General features: G+C 43.2%; 2 protein-coding genes across 2 annotated transcripts; both read right to left on the bottom strand.

Moving 5' to 3' along the window:
• Nucleotides 1-10,826: 10,826 nt before the first annotated feature.
• Nucleotides 10,827-11,723, bottom strand: LOC101615317 (putative vomeronasal receptor-like protein 4). Its single transcript, XM_004670894.1, has one exon. It carries the CDS (start codon nt 11,721-11,723, stop codon nt 10,827-10,829), a length of 897 nt encoding a protein of 298 aa, XP_004670951.1.
• Nucleotides 11,724-23,037: 11,314 nt separating this feature from the next.
• On the bottom strand, nt 23,038-23,925 carry LOC101615029 (putative vomeronasal receptor-like protein 4). The gene has a single exon (XM_004670893.2). The coding sequence runs from the start codon at nt 23,923-23,925 to the stop codon at nt 23,038-23,040; it is 888 nt and encodes a 295-aa protein (XP_004670950.2).
• Nucleotides 23,926-27,496: the final 3,571 nt, after the last annotated feature.

The raw sequence follows: 27,496 nt of genomic DNA, 5'->3' as shown, positions 1-27,496 counted from the left end.
TTATAAAAGTATAATTACGTGGGGCAATAGACAAGTGAATTAACATTGCATTAGTTTCTGCCATGTATCAAGACATGCTTTAACTGTGTATATCAAAATTAAATTGCTGGGCGTGGTGGTACACGCCTTTAATCCCAGCACTCGGGAGGCAGAGATAGGAGGATCACCATGAGTTCAAGGCCACCCTGGGACTACAGAGTGAATTCCAGGTCATTAAATTAAATCAAGTTTAAATGCATAGCATGTATAATGGTTTAATGTACAAACACACAAAAAATGCTGTGTGTTATGGCTCCAGCTCACAATCCCAGCAATGGATAAGCTGAAAATAGAAGATAGCAATGAGCTCCGGGCCAGTCTAAACTATAGAGTGATTTGTCAAAGCAAATCAACTAAAATAAAAACTAGTGGGATACAAAGGTCAGCTAGCTCTACATAATGCTTCACCTTAGTGTGGAGAGCCATTTGGCTGGCCTTGTATCCATAGCTCTGGGACCTTTGGCAGCAAGACTTTAGCACCTACATGTAAGCAAGATTATGCACATTCAGTGTTACTGATAAGAGCTGGCCATTCCTTAAGATCTATGCTTGTACTGCTGGGAACCAAGGGTTTGTTTGTTTCCCAACCTTGGGATAATCTTTTGTACTGAGAAATGATTGAAGTGCAAAACTCTGTAACAGAAAGGAGGTTTTTTTTTTTTTTTTTTTTTTTTAAATAGAAACTTATGTGAAGCTCCTGGAACTTTTGTCTATGGGCAAACTGTTTACTAGAAGATGTAAAAAGGACTGCTGAGAATTAGACGACGGGGCTTCAGTCCTGGACTGGAGTCCTTGCTTTCATTCTTTCTCCTGTCTTTCTTTAATCCTCATTCCCCATCAGGTTTGAAGCCTTTCAGCCAGCAGGCTCTGGCACCTTAGCCCACCTCAACACCATGCCTCTGATATGCAGTGTAAACACACACACACACACACACACACACACACACACACACACACACACACACGCATCCCACACTTCACTTCTCCCGAGGTACCCTCTTCCCGCATCCTTTTACATTAAATACACTAAACAGCTAACTTTTTTTATTTTTTAATTTTTATTAACATTTTCTAAACAGCTAACTTTTAAAGAGAGATATTTGTCTTTAAAGCCTCCTCTAATTTCTCTAGGGATATTCGGAATTTGAGACCCAGTTCGGGACGTCCCCGCCCAGCGCTCAGGCCCAGAGGCTCCGGGACCCCGCGCGCTCTCAGCCCGTCCCGCACGCTGCGCGGCCGAGGCGCGGGGAAGGCGGCGCCGCCCGTGTCTCCACCTCGGTCCTCGGGTTTCCCCCACGCGCGTCCGCGTCCGCGTCCGTGTCCAGCACCGGACGTTCCCCTGCTGACCTCGTGAGCAGTGGCCGGAAGTGCGAGGCGGGCTGCGGCGGCGGAGAGCGGGGCTGCCGGGCGGTGAGCCGAGGCCCTGAGCTCAGCCTCCCCGCGCGCTGCTCGCGGAGCCTGGAAGGGAGTCTCGTCCCCGCGCTCTTCGTCGGCACGGCCAGGTCCGCGCCGTGGTGCGAAGCGTGTGACCGCGGCGATGGTCACCGCCGTCCTCAGCGCTTCTGGATGCAGCGACGCCCACCGGGCGCGGATGGACTCTGCTGTGCCGCCTGCCTGCGGGGTCAGCTCCTCCGGTCACGTCCGCGCTGCCCTGCGAGCCACCTGCGTGAAAGAAGGCCCTGACCCCTCCTTCCTGACTTGCCCTTGTGCCCTGGCTTTAGGAAAAAAATAAATAAAATACAGATTTCTGTCAGCAGCCTTTTCTCCAGTATCTTCCCCAGTGCAAACCCGAAGCTAAAAGCCACAGGATAGTTGAATGGTGGTCAGTCAGTTCTTTTGTTACTAACTTCCTGGAAATCTTGAAGTAGTCTTATATTGCCTAGCCACAGATTTCTTCTTTTGTAGATTATATCCATTATTATAAGCCTTTATTAGTTTCTTGCAGGCAGGCTTACAGAACATTGAAAGACTCAAATTGTGTTTTTCTACTAACATCAGAAAGGGAAGAGACACTTTCTTCAGACCAGAGGAACAAATTCCTGGGTAGGAGACTATCCGTTACCCACTTGTAAGGCTACAGATATGGGAGGACGGGTCCCCTTAATAAAATTAGGTTCTCAAACCTGTAGATGCCTCTCCCTTGGCATAGCTTTCTGCAGACCCTCACTAATTAAGCCTGCCTGTATTTTTGAGTTCTTACTGAAAAAGCATTTCCTTCTCTCCCCATCCCCCCTTTTTTCTTTGCATTCAGGCAGAAGTCCTATGGACACTTGCCCCAATACTGGGGATTTTATTCCCTGCTTCAAGCCCCTGACACAGTGTCCTCAATTTCTTATGGGAAACACTCCCATTCTAAGGAGTCTCCGCAATATTTTCCTAAGTAAAGTAAGTAAAGTTTGCCTGCCTGTGAGAAATAGACATGACATTTTTTTTCAGTCACAGTGTTAGAATACTCTCAATTCTGCAAGGATGTCATTCTGGGAAAGCTTTCTGAATCAGCAATCCTTGAGACCCAAAGATCAGCTGTTCCTGAGGCCAGAAGAATTAGCAGTCCTTCAGACCAAGACATTCAGTGGTCCTTGAGACCAAATGTCAGCAATCTGTGAAATTGAAGCTTCTATTTATGCATATGGTACAAGGTCCCTGAATCTTCTCTTCCTTTAGCTTTACCCCCAAAGTTGTGTCTTTTAAAGCATATTTTAGTCAATTGCTTGAGGTCCAAGTCTGACTCAGAATAATGCACAGGACGCTGCCTGCATTGGGTAGCATGAAAAAATGCCTGCAGAGCCCCTGCTTTGTGCTTGTTTGTCATTTTTTTTTTTTTAAAGCTTTGTGTCTGCAGAAGTTAACATTGAGTTGCCAAATATTGTGGTCATTCTCAAACTCTGAAATTATTTCTCATACCACCTCCCATCCTTGTCCACAGTTCTTAATTGTTTCTCAACAAATATTTTTATTTATTTAAGAGAGGGAAAGAGAGAGAGAGAGAGAGAGAATATGAATGCACCAGGGCCTTCTACTGCAAACAAACTCCAGAAACATGCATCATCTTGCTTTACATGGGTACTGGGGAATTGAAGTCCAGCAATTAGACTTTGCAAGCAAGTGCCTTTAACCATCTCTTCAGCTCTACTTCTTTATTTTTCAACGTGAGCTGGAACTCAAGAGCCTTAGTCAGTGAAGAGCAGTGCATGTAGGCGGAGAAGCCCCATTGGTCTCATCCTGCAAGAGCTTGATTTTCTGGTACGTTAGAACGACAAGGCCATGCTTGGTGCAGTGAGGCTTGCCTGTAATTACAGAGACAAGAGGACCAACAGCAACATGACAGAATTGGTAGCATGGCAAAATTCTTTTCTTAAAAAAAAAAATCATTACAGCCAAGCAATTCTTAATGTATATACCTTTAGTTCATGGAGTAATGGGTGTAGAATATAACTATTGCATTAATGAATCCTCCAGGACTTAGCAACATGGACATCTCTGCTGATCAGGGCAAAAGAACTGAGGACAGCATAACCCAGTTCTAACAAACTTTTAAGAATTGTTCTTGTGGAATCACGTGTCAGTATGGAACCCATGTAGAAGGCGAAAGTGAAATCTACCCAGTAGAAGAAAAGGAAGCAGGTCATGAGAATGAGAGTGCTCTGTGTGGCTCTGATTTCTGGACTGGGATTGTTCACACTCTTGGAGCTGTGAAGGTAGAGGACACGCTTGTGATGTTTATACAGATGCAGAGCCATGGACGCACTGCTCCAGCCCATGTCACTGGAAGATGACATCATGGAGAGCCAGGAGATGAAAAACCACCTCACTATTTGTCTAGATGGTAACAGATAGCAATACCTGGCATGCATATGAACTCCAGATCTGTTCACATTAGTGACTGTTGTGATGTAATTTAACATCCAAAAGAGGAGGAGATAGGGAAGAACCTGTCCTGCAGTCTGTGGTTTGAGTTTTCTCCACAGGGTCATCCTGGGGTTGATGGTGACAGCCTGGACCATGCTGAGGAGAGAGGTGGTGCAGATGGAGAGTCCTCGAGTCATTCTTTCCAGAAAAAGCACAATTTTACAACCAGCATCACCCAGGAAGTTCCTGAAATAAAAAAAACCTGTGGCTATGTCTCCAATTTGTACATTGCAAATAATTGTTATATTTGAAAATATCAGGTGAATAAGGATAAGGTCTATGGGTTTTTTTTTTCTCAGTACCAATGGCAAACGTATATACATGTATCACAAGTATTAGGATATCCCCCATAATTCCTGGTCCATTAAGAGAAAGAAAGATTACTGTCCAGAGGAGGTTGTTCCAAAGCATCTTCTGACTTCCAGCTTATAACTAGGAATAACATGTGGGACATACAAGATTCTGTTTATTCTGTTGCTAAGAATGGATTTTGAAATATATTACCATACATGTTTCCTTCATAGCAGACATGTCATCATATTCTTTAGATTTTTTTAAAAATATTTTTTGTTCATTTTTATTTATTTGAGAGTGAGAGAGAGAGAGAGAGAGAGGGAGAGAGAATGGGCACGCCAGGGCTTCTAGCCACTGCAAACGAACTCCAGGCACGTGAGCCCCCTTGTGCACCTGGCTAACATGGGCCCTGCGAAATCAAGCCTCGAACCAGGGTCCTTAGGCTTCACAGGCAAGCGCTTAACCGCTAAGCCATCTCTCCAGCCCATATTCTTTATATTTTGTTCTTCTCGTCTTGCTTCCACTGTCACATCTCCCATAGATCTGACACATCTTGGGCACAAGCCCTGTGCACGTGCATCTCCCTGCCTTTTCAGAACATCCTTCTTTATGTCCGTCACATCCGAAATGCATTTGCTTTCCAGACAAGTGCTGCCTACATGTGAAATCTTTTAGGGGTTCTGAGGATAGCTTGAGCTTTCTCCTTCCTTTTCGCTTAACTGTCCACACCTAATACATGACGCTGTGTGTTCTGGAGCCCAGGCCTAGACACTGCCCCCTATGCAGCCCTCACTCGCATGATTGTTGAGCTAAGAAACACTTGCAGCTGTCCCTGAAGACTGTGATTGGTCACATAGAGCAACAGTATGGTATACACATCTTCCTATGTTCTTGGGCCATACGTGACATAGCGGAGTAGAAAAATCCTTGCTCCTCTCCTGACGGTGAAAGTAACTCTTTGATAAAATTTTTTTGGCCGTTGGTGCTCAAGGCAAGTTTTGAATTAACATCCAGTGAATGCGAGAAGAATTGAGTGAGTGGATGAGTTGAAATGGGAAGAAAAACATGGGACTATGAGCTAAAGAGAAAGTCAATCTTTTCACATTTTAGGGTGATAACAATATACATAAAATAAATTTTATAATTTTAACTTAACAGGATTATGAACATTTATAATGCTGCACAACCCACTTCCAGAAATTTCTCAGCATCCCAGTGCATGCCATCTCAATCCCTAGTCAGCTTTGTTTTTTCTTCTTCATGAATTGGTCACTGTGTCTTGTGCCTAAAGATCTCTCATTAGTAAAGTGTTAAAAGGCTCAAAAGTTGTCTTCCAGTGGTGCATGAATCTGAGCTCACCTGGAGAGTAGAGATCCAAGGTGTGAATCTTGGAGGATATGGGTGTTGATCTTGCTGCCTCTCACATGTTAAGTGAGCACTCTGCCACTTGAGCTAATCCCTAGCTGGCTGCCTTTGATTTGTCCCATTTCCTGGTCCATGCTCCATACCTGCTGTCTTCCTGCTGTCTCTGGAAGCCACAAAGGTAAGCTGGTACTCCACTCATGGCCTGTTTGCTCAAAAGCCATTTCCCAGTTGGGGATGAGAGAAGAGAGCTAGAAGGAAGTGGACACTGGAATACTTCGGTGCCTTCAAACCCCACATTCCTGCAGAACAGGCTGGGTGGAGGCTGCTCTTAGGGTGGAATTATCTTTGGTTCTTCAGCTCTAGCTACAAAGTGACTGGTTGCACCCTAATGAGTCTGACAGGAGGAAAGGACAAGTATACCAGATTTAGAACAGGGGACCTTTTACATGACAGACAAATGGAACTGCCATGGCTCTATGGAAACATCCCATACAACAATGGCCTTTGCATCTTTTGAGGATCTTCTTTCAATACTTGTTTGGCAAGTGGTGTGAAGCAACCACATGATTTGATACAGGTACATGTCCTGGAGTAACTAAATTGAGTAATTAATACTTCCCCACCTTCTTGTTCTCCACTCTCAATGACCACCATTTTACTCTGCTCCTGTGAGCTAGATTTGTCTAGCTTCCATATTATAAGTAAGGTCATGTAGAGCTTGTCCCTCTGAGCCTGGTTTACTTCAGTTAACACCCTGCTCCCAGCTTCATCCTGGTCATTGTATAGGACAGGGACTCATAAAAGGCTCAGCCGTATCCACTGTGCAAGTATAAAGTTTTCTTTGTCCATCCATCTGTTGATGTACACTCAACTTGATTCTGTACCTTCGACTTGGGAGTAATGCTTCCCTGCACATGAAAGGGACTCTCGACTTGTTGGAAATTACACCCTCATGGGATGCACTGCTTGGGATTCTTTCTCCCATTGTGTTCAGGGTCTCTTCACTCTGTAATTCCCTTTGCTGGTCAGGGATTTTATGGTTGTCATCCTGCTTATCTGCTCTTGTGTTTGTTGTCCATGCTTTTGAAATTATAACAAAAAAAAAAAATCACAGAGTAATGTCATGCAGTATTCTCTTGTGCTTTCTCTGGTTACCTTGTGGTTTCAGGTCTTACACTTAAGTCCACTTGATATTTGCATGTTAAGTGAGATAGGGTCCCCAGGCCATTCTTCTGCATGCGGATGTCCAGCTGTCCTAACACCACTTATTAAAGATGCTGTCCTATCCCAACTGTTTGTTAGCATTTCTGTTTTGCTTTGTCAAGGACAACGTCAACATCTTCCCAGTATGTTTCCCTCACACCCATCCACCTGTGTTACATCCCTCAATCAACCACTGCCAAGAAGATGGAAACGTTAGTGTTAGTTACCTCTTCGGCACAGTGCATGGGATCCCCCTCCTCCACAGCCTAGGCATGGTAGAGAGGTTATGTGGACGTAATCACTTTCTGTTGGCAAGGAGGAGTGAATGCAGCAGTGATGGGCACAGGTGGTCATATAGCCCTACAGTGCTCCTATGCCCACTCCTTCCCAATTATGAACACCAGAGTATGATTCCTTGCAATAATCCGCATCAGGAATTCACTAGGTTGGCAGATATAAACTTTGCAGAGGCAAAGGAATCTACACTCGTATTGGGCACTTCCCAAAACAACAGCAGCAACGACATTGCCCACACCATTCGTTATACAGTGCTTACAAGTCAGGGCCATTAAGCTTGGCTATTGGTAACACAATTCTCCTCAGATCCCAGGACTGTCAAAATTATAAGGTGGTTTCTGCGTGTCTTGGGTAAACAAGAGCATCACAGTGCAGAGGTCTGAAGCTACTTGAATATCAGACTCCATCCAACTCCTCAGGAGAGGGTAGGTACGTTTAACCCCAACTTTACCTGTAGAATATAACTCTCACTAGTTCCCAAGCTCATTTTGAAGCTGCTTTCTTCTTTCTTTTTTAAATATTTGTATTTATTTATCTGAGAGAGAGGGAGAGGCAAATAGATGAAAAAGTAGGAGAATCAGCATGCCAGGGCTTCCAACCACTGCAAACAAACTCTGGACACTTGTGCCATATCATGCATCTGGCTTACATGACTCCTGTGGAATCGAACCTGGGTCCTTTGGCTTTGCAGGCAAATGCTTTAATCACTAAGCCATCTCTCCAGCCCAAGACATGCTTATTTATTTATTTATTTATTTTTAAATATTTTCTTTAGGGCTGAAGAGATGGCTTAGTGGTCAAGGAGCTTGCCTATGAAGCCTATAAACCCAGGCTCGATTCCCCAGTGCCCATGTAAGCCAGATTCACGTGGTGTTGCATGTACCTGGAGTTCATTTGCAGTGATTACAAGTCCTGACCTGTCCATTCTCTCTCAAATAAATAAGTAAAAACAATGAATATTTTGGGATGGAGAGATGACTCAGTAGTTTTGTTGTTTGCCTGCCAACAACCCAGTTTCAATTCCTAGGTACCCAAGTAGAGCCAGATACACAAAGTGGCACACATATATGGTATTTGTTTGCAGTGGCTAGAGGCTCTGGCACACCCATTCTCTCTCTCTCTTTTCTCTTTCTCTCTACTTGAAAATAAATAAATAAATATTTTTAAAGATTTCATTTACTTAAGAGAGAGAAAGAAGTATATAGACAGAGAATGGGTGCACCAGGACCTGCTGCTGCAAATGAACCAGACCTGTACCAGCCCTTATGCATCCGGCTCTATGACTGTACTGGAGAATTGTACCCAGATCATTAGACTGTCCAAAACTTCTGGAAAGACACTGATTTTGAGCTGGCTTTGAATTCCAGATTGCAATGTGAGTGCTGAACAGAACTTGGGAACTGCCTGGGATCTATTGCACCAAGTAGAGAGGTGGAAGGCCCAGCACAGGATAGAAACAGTGAAGGTGTAGATGAAGATGAGAAGGCTACACGATCTCACTTCCCTGCATTTCATAACCAAGGATACTTTCTGAAACAACAACCCCCCCCCCAAAAAACAACCCCCACATTAACTTGGAGCTATCTCTGAGAATATTGTGAAAGCCAACTCTTTCTCTACGGCTTTCTGTTTGACAGTCTGATGGCATTTGCTCCTCTGTGTGCTGGTAAAGTAGTGACAGCATTGGCCATGAGGTCCTCTTAAGAGCCGAGCTTATGCTAAGTTCTATGCTTTTACACATCCAGAGATGAGCTTAGTAAACCCCTTCACAAGGTTATCATGCCTCAAGAATTTCACTTTAGCAATAAAAAGTGGATTGCTGATCCTTCGGGCCCAAGAATTTCTAGCCCATTGCTTGGCCAATAGAGGACATTTGGCCTATTTTGTTGATGCAGGAAGAATCAAACACAAGCCCATGATAATAAGGAAATGAACAAGTAGGTGCCCAAAGTCGCACATGGGTCTGGAATTCATTTGCTGTGGCAAGATGCCTTGATGCACCCATTCTCTCTCATAAATAAATTTAAGATTTAATAGTAAAGAACTTCAATACAGTATCCATGTACAAAATGAACCTAAAAGCCAGTTTGAATTTCTATCATAATACAGTTTATTTGAAATGAATTCAAGAAAACAGTTCCATTTAAAATCTAGCACACAAGCACATACCCAGAGGACTAAATTTACCCAAGGAAGTAAAAGATCTGTACACTGAAAACTGTTAAACATTGATGAGAGTATTTAGAGAAGACATAAATTAATGGAACAATATTTATGTATTGCAACATTTTATATTCATATTAATTTATTAATGCCATCCAAAACAGTGTATGTAAAAAACATAAGTGGTATTGTAATTCCAGTGACTGTTTGAAATTAAACAATTATAAAATTCATATGGTACCACAAAAGACCAAAGCAAATTTGCAAAATAAAGAAGTTGAAAGTATCATAGTGGCCAATTTCAAAATATAGAATGAAGATAATAGCAAGTATATGGTATGATAATGATATATAGACAAAACAAACACTGCATGGCCAGAAATAAACCAGGTATATACAGTCAATTGATTTCCATAAGTATGCCAAAAATATACATTAGGGGAACAAGATATTGAAGATATTATCTTCAATAAATAATGTTAGGAAAACTGGTATTTCATGCAAAATAATGAAATTAGATCTTTATCATACACCATACACATAAATCAACTTAAAATGCTTAAAACACAAAAGTTCAGACAAAACACTGTAAAGCTACTACCAGAATTATAAAAGGAAACATTGCTTAAAGTTGGCCTTGACAACATTCTTTTTTGTGTAAAGCAGTGGACAACAAAAGAAACAACAGATAAATAGGACTTTGACCACATAACAAGGCTGATGCCAATAAATAAGATAATGTGAATACAAGATTTGTAAACTATATATTTTATAAATGTTATTCAAAATTTATAAAACTGCTCACAAGCCAAAAACAAAACAAAATAAATGATCTGATTAAAATGGGCAGAGTCTCAATTACCATTCTTATTCACTTTTAGGGCTTCTTTACAGTTTGAACTACTTATGTACATGACAGTGGTTCTGTCTTTTTGATCCTTCTGCCTGAACCCACCCAAGTGCTAAGATTACAAGTGTGTGCTACTGTGCCCAGCCTTGAACAGATGGCATTTGAAAGAAGAGAAATGACCAACAAGTGTATGAAGAAATACTCAACATTGTTGATCATCACAAAAGTGCAATTGAAAACTACAATGAGGTATTCCTTCACAGTAGTTGGGGGGGAGAGAGAGAGAGGGGGGGGGGGATTGTATTAAGAAAGCATGATGAACAAGTGTATGCAAATTAGCACAACTACCATGAGAAAGAGTAAGGACATTCTTGGAAAATTAAAAATAGGACTGCCTAGTGTAATGGGGCCAGGGAGGAGGGTAAAGATGTATCCATGCAAAGTTTCTACTTAATAAAAAAAAAAAAAAAGGAGCTAGAGGGATGGTTTAGCATTCAAGGCACTTGCCTGCAAAGCCACAGGACCCAGGTTTGATTCCCTAGGCTCCACGTGAGCTGGATGCACAAGGTGACAATTGCATCTGGCGTTTGTTTGCAGTGGCTAGAGGCCCTGGAGTACTCTCTCTCTCTCTCTCTCTCTCTCTCCCTCTCTCTCTCTCTCATAAATAAAATATGATAAAAAGAATGAATGTGTGTAATTTCTGGATTTAGTGAGCACTCCAGTATCTAGCAATGTCTCTGGTGATCAGGACAAAGGGGCTAAAAACAGCATAACCAAAATTTAGAAAACTTTTAATAATTAAGATGATGGAGTCTTGTGTCAGTGTTGAACCTGTATAGAATGAGAAGATGAAATCTACCCAATAAAAGACCAGGAAACAAGTCATGAGAATAAGAGTGCTCAGTGTGGCTCTGATTTCTGGGCTGGAATTTTTCACATACTTGGAGCTGTGAAGGTAGGAGACACGCTTGTGATGTTGGTATAGATGGAGAGCCATGGACGCACTGCTCCAGCCCATGAGACTCTGGAAGACGACATCACGGAGAGCCATGAGAGAGAGGAACAGCCACCTCACTGTGAGCCTAGATGGTAGCATATTGCAGTACCCAGCATACCTGTCAACTCCAGATCTGTTCACAGTACTGATTGCTGTTATATAGAACAGCAAGTTGGAGCTTACCAGAGAATTTAACAACCAAAAGAGGAGAAGATAGGGAAGAACCTGTCCTGCAGTCTGTGGTTTGAGTTTTCTCCACAGGGTTATCCTGGGGTTGACGGTGACAGCCTGGACCATGCTGAGGAGACAGGTGGTGCAGATGGAGAGGCCTCGAGCCATCCTTCCCAGAAAAACCACAACTTTACAACCAACATCACCTAGGAAGATCTTGAAATAAAGCTTTATGGCTGCATCACTGACAACTATGCTACAAATAATGACTATATTTGAAAATGCCAAGTGAACCAGGATAAGGTCTAAGGGTTTTTTCTCAGTCACCACAAGAACATCATATACATATTTCCCAAATATTAGCACATTCCCCACAATTCCAGGCATAGTAAGAAAGAGGCAGGTTATTGTGTGGATATGCTCATTCCAAAGCATCTTCTGATTTTGTGCATAGAATTAAAAGGTTTTGAAAATCTCAAGCAAGATTGTCCCTATTGGACTAGAGATGGCTTAGTGGTTAAGGCACTTGCCTACAAAGCCAAAGGACCCGAATTCGATTCCCCAGGACCCACGTAAGCCAGATGCACAAGGTAGCACATGCATCTGTGGTTTATTTGCAGTGGCTGAAGGCCCTAGCATACCTATTCTCTCTCTATCTGTCTGTTTGTCTCTCTCTCAAATAAACAACAACAACAACAAAAACTAAAAATAAGATTGTCTCTGTTTATTTTAGTAGAAACAATACTCTTTCTGATTATTTGTTTTAAGGACAGTTAAATCTAGTTATTTTTTTCAGTCTACTCAGCCTGCAAATTAATCCTTCCAAAAAAATCACAAAGGAGGGCTGGAGAGATGGCTTAGCAGTTAAGTGCTTGCCTGTGAAGCCTAAGGACCCCGGTTTGACGCTTGATTCCCCAGGACCCACGTTAACCAGATGCACAAGGGGGTGCAAGCATCTGGAGTTTACTTGCAGTGGCTGGAGGCCTCTCTCTCTCTCCCTCTCTCTCTCTCTCTGTTGCTCTCAAACAAATAAAAAGGAACAAAAAAAAAATTAAAAAAAAAATCACAAAGGGGGCTGGAGAGATGGCTTAGTGGTTAAGCGCTTGCCTGTGAAGCCTAAGGACCCTGGTTCGAGGCTCGATTCCCCAGGTCCCACGTTAGCCAGATGCACAAGGGGGCACACGCGTCTGGAGTTCGTTTGCAGAGGCTGGAAGCCCTGGCGCGCCCATTCTCTCTCTATCTGTCTTTCTCTCTGTGTCTGTCACTCTCAAATAAATAAATAAATAATTAAAAAAAAATCACAAAGGAATGTGTGGCCACTATATAAATGGCATTTCTCTCTCTCTCTCTCTCTCTCTCTCTCTCTCTCTCTCTCTCTCTCTTCTAGGATGGAGTAAAAATTGGCTTTTGGAGCAGAAAGCTAATTCCAATTTCATGTCTTACAAACCTATAACTTTACATGTCAGTCTGAATCCTATTTGTTCTTCACAATTGGGCATTCTCTACATAAAATTCTTGTTCCTGCTAACTTCTATCTTCTCCAAGTCAATGTAACATTGCTACTTACCTTGCCACAGAAATATATATATATATAATTGCCAGGGGAATCTTTGCTCAACCACCATCCTTAGTTGCTACCATCATTCACAAATGAGGTCAAAATTGAGCTGCATAACACTTTCCCTGAACTCACCAGTGGTGCCTGTGAATCTATTTCCTTCCTGTGCAAGACATTGAGAATACCTGAGGGCCATTGATGTAGTGTGTATTATCTAAGCTATATAGAACAGGACCTGATTACATGGTCAAAAATTGTTAATGAACTACTTTATCAATGTGTTGGGAGCTATGAGCCAAACCTCGGCCATGTTGACAGAAACCGCCATATAGCAAGTTAAGTTTCTATTTCCTCATCTAATGATCTATTACCAGAAATGAAGAAGCCATTATGCCTGGGTGATAGCCTCTCCTGGTGCTGCTGGTAATTGGTGAAGAAACAAAAGTTGCATTTAGCCAGTAACCCTGTGATCTCTGGCCTGATTATGACTCCTTCCCCCTACAACCCTATAAAAACTTATATGTAAAAATAAACTTTGAGACCTTGACAAATACCTAGCTTGGTCTCGTTCTTGTGTCTGTTTGCCTTCCCCCAATCAGGTTAACTTCCCCTCAAGTCCTTGTTCGACTCCCTGCTGGCCGGGGCATCAGTGGGTCTCTGGATTTTTTTAAATTGCACACTAATTACAGAGAGGATGTGACAAGCCAGTTTGGAAAAGTGTTTAGATTGTTCTCTTTTCTTATGAGTGTTAAAACTGAGTGACCTGGAAAAGTCAATCGACCTTGGGTGACACCTTCAGTAGGGTATTTATTGCACCATTACATGTATGATGGGGTTAGTGCCTGGGCTTCCACCAATCCAGTTCATGACATGTATTATCCTGTAAGGGATTTAGAAATTGTGGTTAATTTTTTTGTTTGCAATGTCTCTGTGTTGATTTCCTTATGATTAGAAATAGGTTTATATGTGCTTCTCTATTCTCTGATATATAAACAACAGAACTTATAATAAGGATATTATCATTGCTTTCATAGTTAGTGCCATGGATGGATTAGGTAAACCATTAATCCATGATTCCTCCAAGATTCTTGTTGAGAATTTCATGCATATATTTTAATATTTATTATTATTATTATTATTATCTTATTTTTTTGATATTTTAAGGTAGGGTCTCACTCTAGCCCAGGCTGACCTGGAATTCACTATGGAGCATCAGGGTGGCCTTGAACTCATGGCAATCCTCCTACCTCTGCCTCCAGAGTGCTGGGATTAAAGGTGTGCACCACCATGCCCGGCTCTATTTATTTTTATAATTTTATTTATTTGAGTGAAAGAGAGGAGGAAGAGAGAGAAAGAGAGAATGGGCAGGCCATGGCCTTCAGCCACTACAAACAAGCTCCAGATGTGTGTGCCACTATGTGCATCTATCTTACATGAATCCTGGGGAATCGAACCTAGGTCCTTTGGCTTTGCAGGCAAGGGCCTTAACCACTAAGCAATTGCTCCAGCCCTATGCATATATTTTAATAAGCTTTTACAAGCTTCTTCCTCCAGCATTTAAGAAATCACAAAGTGCAGTTTTTGTAACTCCATAAAATTGGGTATTTTCTGTAGGAAATGGAATTTGAGGGCCAGCAGATCATACAAGTTCCAGATGCCTGGCAAATGGTTAGAACCAAGAAAAATAATGACCGTGACTCACAAGAACATTTCTGCCACCAGGCATTCCAAGTGCCAAATTCCGACTTCTCTGTTCCTGACTGCAAAGCTTTGAGCATGTCACACTAGGCCTCTGTAACCACTCAGCTAGGGATGGTCTGCTGTTCTATGCATTCATATTGTGAGGATTCGGTGAGTGGAGGTACCTAGTGCATTGGGAGGTGCTCAGCAAGCATTACATAAACACGCTCTCACACCATTGCTTGTGTTACTATGTTCTCATGTTAGTTTTTTCTTTCCTTTCCTTTTTTTTTTTTTTTTTCAAGATACAGTCTCACTCTAGCACAGGATAATCTGGAATTCACTATGTAGTCTCAGGGTGGCCTCGAACTCATGGCAATCCATGTACCTCTGCCTCCCAAGTGCTGGGGTTAAAAGCATTGCCACCACACCCAACTATCAGGTTAGTTTTTGTCTACAACTCTCTGTAATTATCTATGTTGTACTTTGGTTTTGTGAAAAGAAAACATGTAAAAATAAAATGGAAATGGCAATACATCTCAGAAAACAAAAACAAAAACAAAAACAAAAACCTCTATCCTGAGAAGCCTAATGGCCACTGGCTATAAGATACAGTTTAAATAGAACCTTTCCCTATTGTGACAGAGCAATAGTCAAGGCTGTGTGGAGGCTGCAGAGTCAGGTCTTTCCCTCACACAGGCGAAATGCCATCCACCTGTGCCTCCTACCCGTCTCTGGTGTGTGTAGCGAGCAGATGTGACGCTGTGCACCACACGAGCTGCCGCACCGGGTTCCCTTGTGACACTGGAACAGAATTCCGTTTGGGAAATGATGGGCCTCATTCTCCCCGATGCTTCAACCTTTTCTGTCACTATGAAAAGGAAGCTCAGACCCTTCCATGCCACCACTTCCACCTGACCTGCGCTGCCTCACGTTTCCCCTTCCCAGACCAAAGGCAGGGGCTTCTGCCGTGCAGGGAACACTCACCTGTGCAGTCTGGGCCATGTGTGCTGCTCTCACAGTTCGGTGCCAGACGCTGTTTATCATTCCTATGGTCCCAGTGCTCACAGCCAACTCTAATTATTGTTAAGATGTCACTAACATGACTTGTGGCTTCTCCAGGGAAGAAGGGTTTCTCCTGTACACTTCTATCCCCAAGGCCAGTTCTGCTTTCTCCCTGATGCCCTGACATTTGCAGGACCAGAAACTTTCTGATCCTAATTACAATGCCCGAGAAGACACTGTGATGATGAACAGTGTCCTGAGAGCCTTTAATTCCTGCCCTTTGTTCCAGGTCTGCTCCTTCCCCTCCTTTCATGAACAAAGCCAGGAACCAACTTGAACAAATATGGAAGAATTCCAATTGGTCACTTTCTCACAATTTTCAAAGTTTATAGTTAATTGATAGAATGTCACCAGGTGCTAGAATCTGTGGCTGGTCTTCAGGTGTGGTGCCCAGCACAGACCGCAGGGAAACTTCCTGTGAATTAGTGTCTGTTTCTTTTTTTTAAATTAAATTGTTTTTTATTAACAACTTCCATAATTGTAAACAATATCTTGTGGTAATTCCCTTCCTCACCCCACTTTTCCCTTTGAACCTCCACTCTCCATCATATCCTCTCCCCGTCTCAATCAGTCTCTCTTTTGTTTTGATGCCATCATCTTTTCCTCCTATTATGATGGTCTTATATAGGTAGTGTCAGGCACTTTGAGGTCATGGATATCCAGGCCAATTTGTGTCTGGAGGGGCACGTTGTAAGGAGTCCTACCCTTCCTTTGGCTCTTACATTCTTTCTGCCACCTCTTCCGCAATGGACCCTGAGCCTTGGAAGGTGTGATAGAGATATTGCAGTGCCGAGCACTCTTCTGTCACTTCTTCCCAGCACCATGATGCCTTCTGAGTCATCCCAAGGTCACTGCCATCTGAAAAGAGAAGATTCTCTACCAAAAGTGAGAGTAGCATTAATATATGGGTATGAACATTAAGAGAAGGGCTTACTGGGCAGTTTAGTGAGCATAGTATATACATTTAGCCTGACAGCAGCAGACATTACACCTCTGGGCTCATGACTACTCCTGTTTTATGTTTTCAGTATCAGGGATATATTCTCTCCTGTAGAGTGGGCCTCCAGTCCAATTAGAGGACAGCTGGTTTCCACCATGACAGACATGCCACTATTGTACCAGTTGGCTCATTTGGTCTGGCTGGCAAAATATAAGGCTTGCAGTATCCACTGTTGAGTATTTTCACTGGTGATTTCTCTCTCTCCCATTGAACTGCGTGTAGAATGGCTTCTTCCGGCTTTCTGTCAGCTGGTCTACATGGAGGAGGTTATCAGCTTAGTTCCAGCAGGATTTCTCAGTGGCCTTGCAGCCCAAGTATGTGGAGTCTTCAGCAGTAAAGTCTTACTTTATATTCTTGGTGGGAAACCAAGGGCCTCAGCAATGGCCTGAAATGTTTTGGGGCATTAGGGACCTTCCTGGCCAATAACTCACTGGAAGGTATTCCATCCCTGGCACTGAAACTTATCTAGTAACAATCTATGGCTCCTGTGTGTTCCATTGTCCAAAAAAGTAGGTTTCCATGTGATTTATTTATTTGATTAGCCCTCCCTCCACCTTTCCTTTACTTAATCTCTTCCTCTGATCTCACTTGGGCCTTTTCACCCCCATTAATCTATTCTTCTACTTACATATATACAATACCATCCTATTAAGCACCCCACTCCCTTCCTTTCTTTTCCCTTTATACCTCTTTTCTAGCTTACTGGCCTTTGCTACTGAGTTTTCTTCCTACTCACACAGAAGTCCAATCATTTGTAGCTAGGACACACATATGAGAGAGAACATACGATGTTTGGCTTTCTGGGCCTGGGTTACATCACTTAGTATAATCCTTTCCAGATCCATCCATTCTCCTGCAAATTGCATAACCTCATTTTTCTTTATTGCTGAGTAGAACTCCATTGTATAAATGTGCCACACTTTCATTATCCATTCATCAGTTGAGGGACATCTAGGCTGGTTCCATTTCCCAGCTATTGTGAATAGAGTGGTAGGATTCCTTCTTTTTATATTTTATGGAAATGTTTAAGAAGCATTGGTGTTAGTTATTCCCTGAAGGCCTGGTAAAATTCACCAGTGAATCCATCTGAGCTTGGACGTTTTTTAGTTGGGAGATTTTTGATAACTGCAAGGAATTATTTCAATTTTCCTGTATTTGTTAAGGTTCTCTTTGTGTCCTTCTATTATGGAGATATTTTTTAAAAGATATTTTATTTATTTATTTATTTGAGAGAGAAAAAAAAGAAACAAGCATATAGATAGAGGCAGATGGAGAGAGAGAGAGAGAGATAAGAAAAGAGAAAATGGGCACACTGGGACCTCTAGCCCTGCAAACCAACTCCAGATGCAAGCACTACCTTGTATCTGGCTTATGTGGGTCCTGGGGAATCAAACTTGGGTCCATTGTCTTTGCAGGCAAGCACCTTAACTGGGCCATATGCAGATCTTTTGTAGGTAGATCCAGCCACTGTGAGGTCATGAATACCACATCCACTTAATGTCCAGAAAACAGTACTATAAAGTACTCCTCTTTTCCTTCTTAAATTCAAGAAATTCTTTATTTTTTATTTTCTTGCTTGTATGTTTCTGTCTTTTCACTGTTTACTGTCAAAGAGTGTTTCTGGCTCTGGAAGCTCAGATTCATCACTGAGTGCCCAGGTATAAAGGACAGAATCACCTGTGAGGTCCACTCATCATTCTGGGTCTCTAACACCATTTTAATAATAATAATAATAAAATAAACATGTTCAGATCTAAATCTGTCTATTAGCCAACAGAGGAGATCCAAGGAGAAATCAGTCGGATGTATTTTCACCCCAGGCAGCAGCACAAATCTGTTACCATCATGTTTCCTGATCTTCCATCCCTCCCCCATGGCTATTCCTCTTATTGATGTATGAAGGAATGTATTGGAACGGCAGGATGTGAGAACTAATATCTCCATGACACTATTTTTCTAGAAGCTAGCTCATCTGTCTTTGTGTCTGCTGAGTTGCAGATTGAGAAGATGAGGGAGGAGAAGAGGACTCCTACTGCTGCCCAGAGACACTGCCCTGTTTGCAGAACTGGGGTGTTGGTTTACACTGTCCACAGCAGTGTTGCTGAAAGCCCTCCGCTGCTCCATCCTGTGTCTCACTGGATATTTAGGGTGAATCCGGCTACCTGGTGCTACTGATGGGGACAGATTCCTCTCACGTGTGTGGTCTTTTCTTAATTCTGATGAGTTTCTGTTTGGCATTGGAGCTCAGTGTATGCGTAAGTGTGTGAAGATGTCAGAGCTACATTGTGTATTGTGTGCACAGCTCTTTATACATACCCAGAGAAAATCTAAGCAATAGAGATTTTATAACACAGACAGCAGCCTTTTAAAATTTCTGTGCAAAGCAGTAAGACAAACACACATTTTGTGTTGCACCACAGTGCACTGATGGATATATTATGCCCACCAAACTGCCCTCTAAATACTTATGTTTCTACCCATGCTACTCTCTCCTTTGGTTTGAAAAGCTTCTATTTTCAGATGGCAGTGACCGCTGGAGAGACTTGCCAAAGTACTGAGAAGAAGTGATGGTGGAGCGCTCAGCAGTAAGTGCGACATCTCTATGGCACCTTCCAAGGCTCAGGGACTGTTGCCTAAGAAGTGGGAGAATGAATGTAAGAGCGAAAACAAGGGGCAAAGTGCTAGGAAACACTGTCTTCCAGACACAACGTGGCCTTGATAGTCATGACCTCATAGTGGCTGATACTTCCTACACAGGCCCTGCATAATAGGAGGGAAGACTTCTGACATCAAAACCAGAGGGAGTTTAGTTGGTAAAAATGGATTTAGTGGAGGGAGCAGAAGCTTAAGTATGTAGACAGATTAGTGCCCATAATATATCCATTTAGCCGGACAACAGCAATAGTACCCACCTTAGGGTTTTTGACCTCCACAACCATAGGGCTTTGATTGGGATTTCAGCATCAGGAAAGAATGCCATCTCCTGGATTGGGCCTCAAATCCCACCTGAGAGCAGCTGGTTTTCCCCCAAAGAGACATGCCACCATTGCACCTGTTGGCACATTAGCTCATCTGTCTTTATGTCTGCTGAGTTGCACTTAGTGGGGTTGAGAAGATGAGAGAGCCTTAAATTTATTGCTGGTTAAGAACATTGATGACTTTTCTCTCCCTAGAAGCTACATAGATCTTTCCTGTATCATGACAGCTAGTCAACAGGAAAGAGGCTTCCAGCTCAGCTCCAGCTTGATTTCTCAGAGCCCTGTAGCTCAAACATGTGGCGCCAGGCTCATTTTGAAGGCTCTACGGGGCTTGCTGCCCATTTTTCTTTCTAAATCTATTCCGGGGTGGGTGCAGTGGTGCACAGTTCTAATCGCAGCAATCGGAAGGCAGAGGCAGTCTCATTTAAATAAATACTTCCGTTTGGGGGAAACATTAAAAATAAGTGTGATGGTTAAGGTAGGCAACAAGACCCTACCTGGAAAACAAAACAAACAAAAAGAGGAATTCAGAAAAGGGACTTGTCAGGTAGAAGGGGTTCAGACAAGACGGGATATGGAGGAGGGTGGTGTGAGAGCATTGTGTGTATGTGTGGAGATTGTCAATGAAACGCTTTTATTTAAAGTCAGATAATTCCACACCTAATCTCACTCCGTAGACCACACCCCACAAACGTAAGCTCTTATAACCTGTGTAAACACACACACACACACACACACACACACACACACACACACTCCTAGAAGCAGGCTTTTCCCCATCCTATCACATCAAAACAGTCCAACAACCAAGTCTTTATTGTGGATATTTTTAAAGCCTCCTCTAATTTCTCTAGGGATATTCGGAATTTGAGACCCAGTTCGGGACGTCCCCGCCCAGCGCTCAGGCCCAGAGGCTCCGGACCCCGCGCGCTCTCAGCCCGTCCCGCACGCTGCGCGGCCGAGGCGCGGGGAAGGCGGCGCCGCCCGTGTCTCCACCTCGGTCCTCGGGTTTCCCCCACGCGCGTCCGCGTCCGTGTCCAGCACCGGACGTTCCCCTGCTGACCTCGTGAGCAGTGGCCAGAAGTTACGAGATGGGGCTGCGGGCGGCGGAGAGCGGGGCTGCCGGGCAGTGAGCCGAGGCCCTGAGCTCAGCCTCCCCGCGCGCTGCTCGCGGAGCCTGGAAGGGAGTCTCATCCCCGCGCTCTTCCAGGTCCGCGCCGTGGTGCGAAGCGTGTGACCGCGGCGATGGTCACCGGCGTCCTCAGCGCTTCTGGATGCAGCGACGCCCACCGGGCGCGGATGGACTCTGCTGTGCCGCCTGCCTGCGGGGTCAGCTCCTCCGGTCACGTCCGCGCTGCCCTGCGAGCCACCTGCGTGAAAGAAGGCCCTGACCTCTCCTTCCTGACTTGCCCTTATGCTGTGGCTTTGGTAACAACAAGAAAGTAAAATCTATATGGTTTGGGGCAGGAGGAGGGAGAATGAAGACCTGCTCTTTCCACCTTCTTGGAAACTCTGGACTGATTCAGAATTGAGTGTGATAGAGCCATATTCTCTGCCCACGCAGCGTTATGGTATGCGGTAACACCAATACGACACAGGAATTCGGAGATATCTTTGGGATCTACAGATCCTCTCTCAGGTCTTTATTGGACTTTAACCTAGGGGTTACAGTGCCAGACTGTCACAGTTATGCACAATGTCCACTAAGTGGCCTTCAGGGTCTTTTCTTATGAATTCAAAGAACTGAAATCCACAAACAAGAGGGGAAATCCAGAGATTTCATCACAGGGACAAAGAACTGAAATCTACAAACGAGAGCAAATCCAGAGATTCTATTGCAGGAATAAAGAATTGAAATCCACAAATAAGAGGGCAAATCCAGAGATTTCATCACAGGTTTTATATAGCTCAAAAGAAGAGAAAGGGAAATACTGCCCAAGAGAAAACGGGGGCTGGACTGTAGGAAACTGAAGTTCCCAGAAGCCAAGAGAAGGAACACAACTTTCTTACTCAAGACATGGCAAAGGGAGCAGGACATGGTGGCGCACGCCTTTAATCCCAGCCCCCGGGAGGCAGAGGTAGGAGGATCGCTGGGAGTTTGAGGCCACCCTGAGACTACATAGTGAATTCCAAGTCAGCCAGAGCTAGAGAGAGACCTACCTTGAAAAACCAAAAATAAATAAATAAATAAAAGATGGCAAAGGGGGAAGGGAGGTCTGGAAAATGCAAAGTTCCTCCTCAGAGACTAATTGGGGGTGTTTAAATGTTATATAGCTTGAGAAGAAAATAATACAGAGTTACTGCCCAGGAGGAGGTAGGAACAGGGTTCCAAGAAATGGGAAAGTCCATTTACAAACCAAGACTGGGTTCTAAATGGGAACAGAATTGACCGTGCCCCCAGATTGCTATTAAGGAAATCAAGTTGAATCCTTCCAGATTCTTTTTTTTTTTTTTTTTTTTTTTGGTTTTTCGAGGTAAGGTCTCCCTCTAGCCCAGGCTGACCTGGAATTCTCTATGTAGTCTCAGGGTGGCCTCAAACTCATAGTGATCCTCCTACCTCTGCCTCACGAATGCTGGGATTAAAGGCATGCGCCACCACCCAGAAATCTTTTACACTCGCAAAGTGAACTATTCTAAGAAAAAGGATCTTCTCTCTAGGGTGGGACTTGTAATGGTGTTTATGGAATTCAGAAAGAGTCCTTAAACTCCAAACTCTGAGTTCATGTCTGTTTTACCAAAGAAGTGAAATAAAACAAGACTGAGAAAACTAATTATTAAATTATTACATAATAAGGGAAAATAGATACACTCATGCGTCTGAGAGCTGTGTGGGAAGTGAGCCTGGGCCTGAAACATGAAGAAGGATTTAGAGAGGAAAGAGAAGGAAGTACAGAAAGCTCCTACCATGTGGAACAAAGGAGAGCTCCTTAAAAAATATTACAGAGACAGGGCCTTCAGCTACTGCAAATGAACTACAGATGCATGTGCCACCTTGTGCATCTGGCTTACTTGGGTACTGGGAAATCAAACCTGGGTCCTTTGGCTTTGCAGGCAAGTACCTTAACTGCTAAGCCATTTCTCCAGCCCTAGTTTAATTTTCTGATACATTAAAACATTAGGGTGATGCCTGGTGTAGTGATTCCCACCTGTCATCACAGAGGAAAGAAGACCGACAGCTCTCAAACTGAGTCAGTTTCATAGCAAAATCCGTTTTTAAAATAATTACTGGGCCAGGTGTGGTGGCACATGCCTTTAATTCTAGCACTTGGGAGGCTGATGTAGGAGGACTGCTATGAGTTTAAGGCCACCCTGAGACTACAGAGCGAATTCAAGGTCAGCCTTGGCTAGAGCAAAATCGTATCACAAAAATAAAATCATTAGTGCAAAGAAATTATTATTGTATATTCTGCCTCTTCATGGGGAAATTGGTATGGAATGTAATTTCAACATTTTGTAACCATACAGTGTTTATTTAGTAGCATGGACATCTCTGCTGATCAGAATAAAGGGGCAGAGAACAGCATAACCAGGTTCTAGAAAAGTTTTAATGATAAAGGTGATGGAATTTCTTGTCACGGTGAAACCTGTGTAGCAGGAGAAGAGGAAATCTACCCAATAGAAGAAAAGGAAGCAGGTCATCAGAATGAGAGTGCTCAGTGTGGCCCTGATTTCTGGGCTGGAATTGTTCACACACTTGGAGCTGTGAAGGTAGAGGACACGCTTGTGATGTTTATATAAATGCAGAGCCATGGACGCACTGCTCCAGCCCATGAGACTCTGGAAGATGACATCACGGAAAGCCATGAGAGAGATAAAAAAATATCTCACTATTAGCCTAGATGATTGCATATAGCAATATCCACCATACATGTCAGTTCCAGATATGTTCACAGTACTGACTACTGTGATATAATACAACAAATTGGAGCTTATTAGAGAATTAAAGATACAAAAGAGGAGAAGATAGAGAAAAATCTGCCCTGTAGTCTGTGATTTGAGTTTTCTCCACAATGTGGTCCAGGGATTGATGGTGACAGCCTGGACCATGCTGAGGAGACAGGTGGTGCAGATGGAGAGTCCTCGAGCCATCCTTCCCAGAAAAACCACAATTTTACAACCAACATCACCTAGGAAGTTCCTGAAATAAAAAACGGTGGCTAAATCTCTGATAACTGTGCTACAAGTAATGACTATATTTGAAAATGCCACGTGGATTAGGATAAGGTCTACAGACTTTTTCCCAGTCCCCATGAGAAAATGATATACGTATCTGACAAATATTAGTATATTCCCCACAATTCCAGGCACAGTAAAACACAGGCAGATGATTTTCTGGATATGGTCACTCCAAAGCATCTTCTGACTTTATTCATAGAACTAGAAAAAAAGATTAGAAAACCTCAAGTAAGACTGTGTCTCTTTGTCCTACTGAAAACAATGAGTGAATAATTTTCCAACCTCATACCTCTTGTTAGTTATGCGTTTTGTCTTTTAAAAATGGTTCTATTTATTTCTTTACAATCAGAGCAGCAAACTTTGCAAGCAATCATTTGTCAATGCCCCTGTTTTGTCTTTTAAGGACTGGCAAGTCTATTATTTTCTTAGTCAGAAATGCCCCAGCTGTAAGTCATTCTCTCCTAAAATTACACATGAATGTATGACCAGTTTATACACAGCATTCTTTTTTCTCTTTCTTTTGTATATGGCAGTGAAGATGAGCGTTTAAGCAGAAATCTGTGATTAGTTTCATGTCTTGTAAACACACGTAGCGTCTCGCGTCAGCCTGAGTGCTGCTTGTCCTCTACAGTCCTGCATCCCGTCTATATCAATTTTATTTTTAATAACTTTTGGATTCCCCCTGCAAGGGAAATGTTACACTGATACTTATCTCCCCACAGGAATATGCATAACAGTCCCAGACTCATCTTCCCTTCACCACTGCCCTTCAGAACTAAATCAGCTCACACTTTAGTCACATATACTGTGAACTTTCCCTGTTGCCTGTGTATCTGCTTTCCCCCCGCCAGCACAGGACAGTGAGATCACCTGAGAGACACGGTTTAAATGTCTCATAAGCTATCTAGCATAGCACCTGAGATTACATGGTCAAGAGTTGTTAAACAACAAGTTGCTAAATGAGGCTGTGTATAGATAATCTTCACACTAATTTCAGAGATGATCTGGAAAACTAATGTTTTGTTTGGATTCTTTTTTTTTTTTTTTTAATTTTAACAACTATTAGAACTGTCTGGGCCAAGCATGGTGGCACCCACCTTTAGTCCCAGCACTTGGAAAGCAGAGGGAGGAGGACTCTGTGAGTTTGAGGCAGTCTGGGACTACACAGTGAGTGCCAGGTCAGCCTGGGCTACAGTGAGACCCCGTGTAGAAAAACAACAGAAAAACAAACAAAACCCAAAAACTGAATGGCCTTGAGCAGATAATCCACTTTGGGTGACACTTTCAGTGGGATATTTAGTGTGTTCTCAACTGTATAATGAGGTGAATTTCCAGTATTGTACCAATCAGGGGATGACATGGACTATACTTTAAGAAATTTATAAGTTATTTAAAATGTTCTTTTTCAATGTTTCTGTATTGATCTTTGTTTAAAAATTTTTTTTCGTTTATTATTTATTTATTTATTTATTTGAGAGCAACAGACAGAGAGAGAAAGAGGCAGGGAGAGAGACAGAGAGATAGAGAGGTAAAGAGAGAGAGAGAGAGAGAGAGAGAGAGAATGGGTGCCCCAGGGCCTCCAGCCACTGCAAATGAACTCCAGACACATGCGCCCCCTTGTGCATCTGCTAACGTGGGTCCTGGGGAATCAATCCTCGAACAGGGGTCCTTAAGCTTCACAGGCAAGTGCTTACCCGCTAAGCCATTTCTCCAGCCCTGTAATGATCTTTTAATGACTGGATATGTGTTTTCGACTCATCTCTTTGTGACATTATTAACAGAATTTTTAATAAGGAGATTGTCATTTGTTTCGTGATCTTTGTCACTGCTGGGTTGGGCAACTGACAGTTGTACAGAGAAGAGGATGTGTATTTAGTCAGCGCTCACAACCTTCTCCCCTCCAGCATCTCAGATGTGACCAAGTGCAGTTGGTGTGACTCTTGCAAATTTAGCATTTACTGTAGAAAATGAATGGTGTGGGCTGGGTGAGCACACATGTTCCAGATGCCTGAGAGGTCGTTTGTTCACTCTGGACAAAGTTTATGACTCAGAACAACCCTGTTGTCAGTCACTCTGGATGTCAATTCTGCTTTATCAGTTCCTGAATATAGGACTGCAAGCATATGATTAGGCATCTCTAAGCCCCACCGCGTAAGGATGCTGCTATGGAACACCCGTGTATTGTGAGGATTTGGTGCACAGAAGGACACAGCTCTTAGGGAGGTGCCCAGCAAGAATCAAACAAACAGCTTATGTTATGTGGTGTTTTAAGGGTAGTTTCTTTTCTATAATTTTCTCTAATTATATCTTGCTTTGTGTTTTGGGTCTAAAAAAGTACAACATTCAGAATGAAATCAAAATAGTGATACAAAAAAAGAGCTCCATCGTGAGAAGGCTGATAGTCACCAGATATAAGATAGAGTTTAAATGAAACCTTTCACTGTTCCGAGGAGAAGGCAGTCAAGGCTGTGGAGAAAACTCAAGAGAACAAGTGCTTCTCCCACATAGGTAAAATGCCATCCTGCAGTGCCTCCTATCCCTCCCTGACCTGTGTGGTGAGCAGCTCTGGCAGAGGGCACCTCACCCAGTGCTGCACACAGGCTCCGTCATGACATTGAGTCAGAATTCTGGATGGCAGTTGGGAAATGACTGATTCTATTCTCTATGGCCCGCCCCACCTTCCTCTCCTACAGTGAGAAGGAATTCACACTCTTCTCTCCCACCACCTGCTCCTGACCACCCTTACCTCACAGCTTCCCTTCCTTGGTGAGTCCACATTTCCCGGAGCAATCCCCTGTGCAGTTTGTGCTGTGATTATGGTGGCTGTTCTGACAGCTCACAGCCAGACCCGTTTTATCCCTGCCAGCGTCCCAGTGCTTGCTGCCAACTGTCACTGCATTATGTTACCATCATGACATGTGGTTCTGCCAGAGGAGAAGGGACCTGCCCCTTCCCTGGTGACCCATCATTTGCTGAGCACTGAAACTTTCTCATGGCAGTTAAAGTGTTTGGAGGCTTAGCAGTTAAGGCATTTGCTGGCAAATCCAAAGGACCGAGGATCGATTCCCTAGGACCCACATAAAGCCAGATGCACAAGGTGGCACACGTGTCTGGAGTTCATTTGCAGGCGGGAGGCCCCATTCCCTCTCTCTCCCTCTCTTAAATAAATAACTAAATAAGAAAAAATTAAAAAAAATAATGTGTTTGTGAAGCTATGGGGAAGAATGTGATGAACAGTGTCCTAAACCCCCTGGATTAGGATACCCATTCTCTCTGGATTTTTTTTTTCTCTCTCTCTGTCTCTCTTGCTCAAATAAATGAAATAATACTTTTTCTGATTTATTTATTAGAGGCAGAGAGAGAGAGAATGAGAATGGGAGCACCAGGGCCCCTAGCCACTGCAAACGAGTTCCAGATGCATGCATCGGGCTTAGTGGGACCTGGACAATCAAACCTGGGTCCTTAGGCTGCACAGGCAAGTGCCTTAAACTCTAAACCATCTCTTTAGCCTGAAAAACACATTTTTAAAAGCACAGGGCTTTTAACAAAAGGTCAAAAGGTGCTAGAATCAGTGGTTGGTCTTTAGGTATGGTGCCCAAGAGAGAGAACAGAGGGATCTCTTGCATACCACTGTCTGTTTCTTGATGTATTTTCTGGCTTTCTTTTAAGCTCCCTATCACATCTCTTCTTATTTATATGTTACTGCTGTTTTTTAGTGTTGACTGTCAGACCATTCCTCTGTCCCTGAAAG

The sequence above is a fragment of the Jaculus jaculus genome, chromosome 13 (assembly GCF_020740685.1).
Source record: "Jaculus jaculus isolate mJacJac1 chromosome 13, mJacJac1.mat.Y.cur, whole genome shotgun sequence".
Lineage (NCBI taxonomy): Eukaryota > Metazoa > Chordata > Mammalia > Rodentia > Dipodidae > Jaculus > Jaculus jaculus.
The sequence above is the reverse complement of the archived record's forward strand: the minus strand, read 5'-3'. Positions and strand labels throughout refer to the sequence as shown.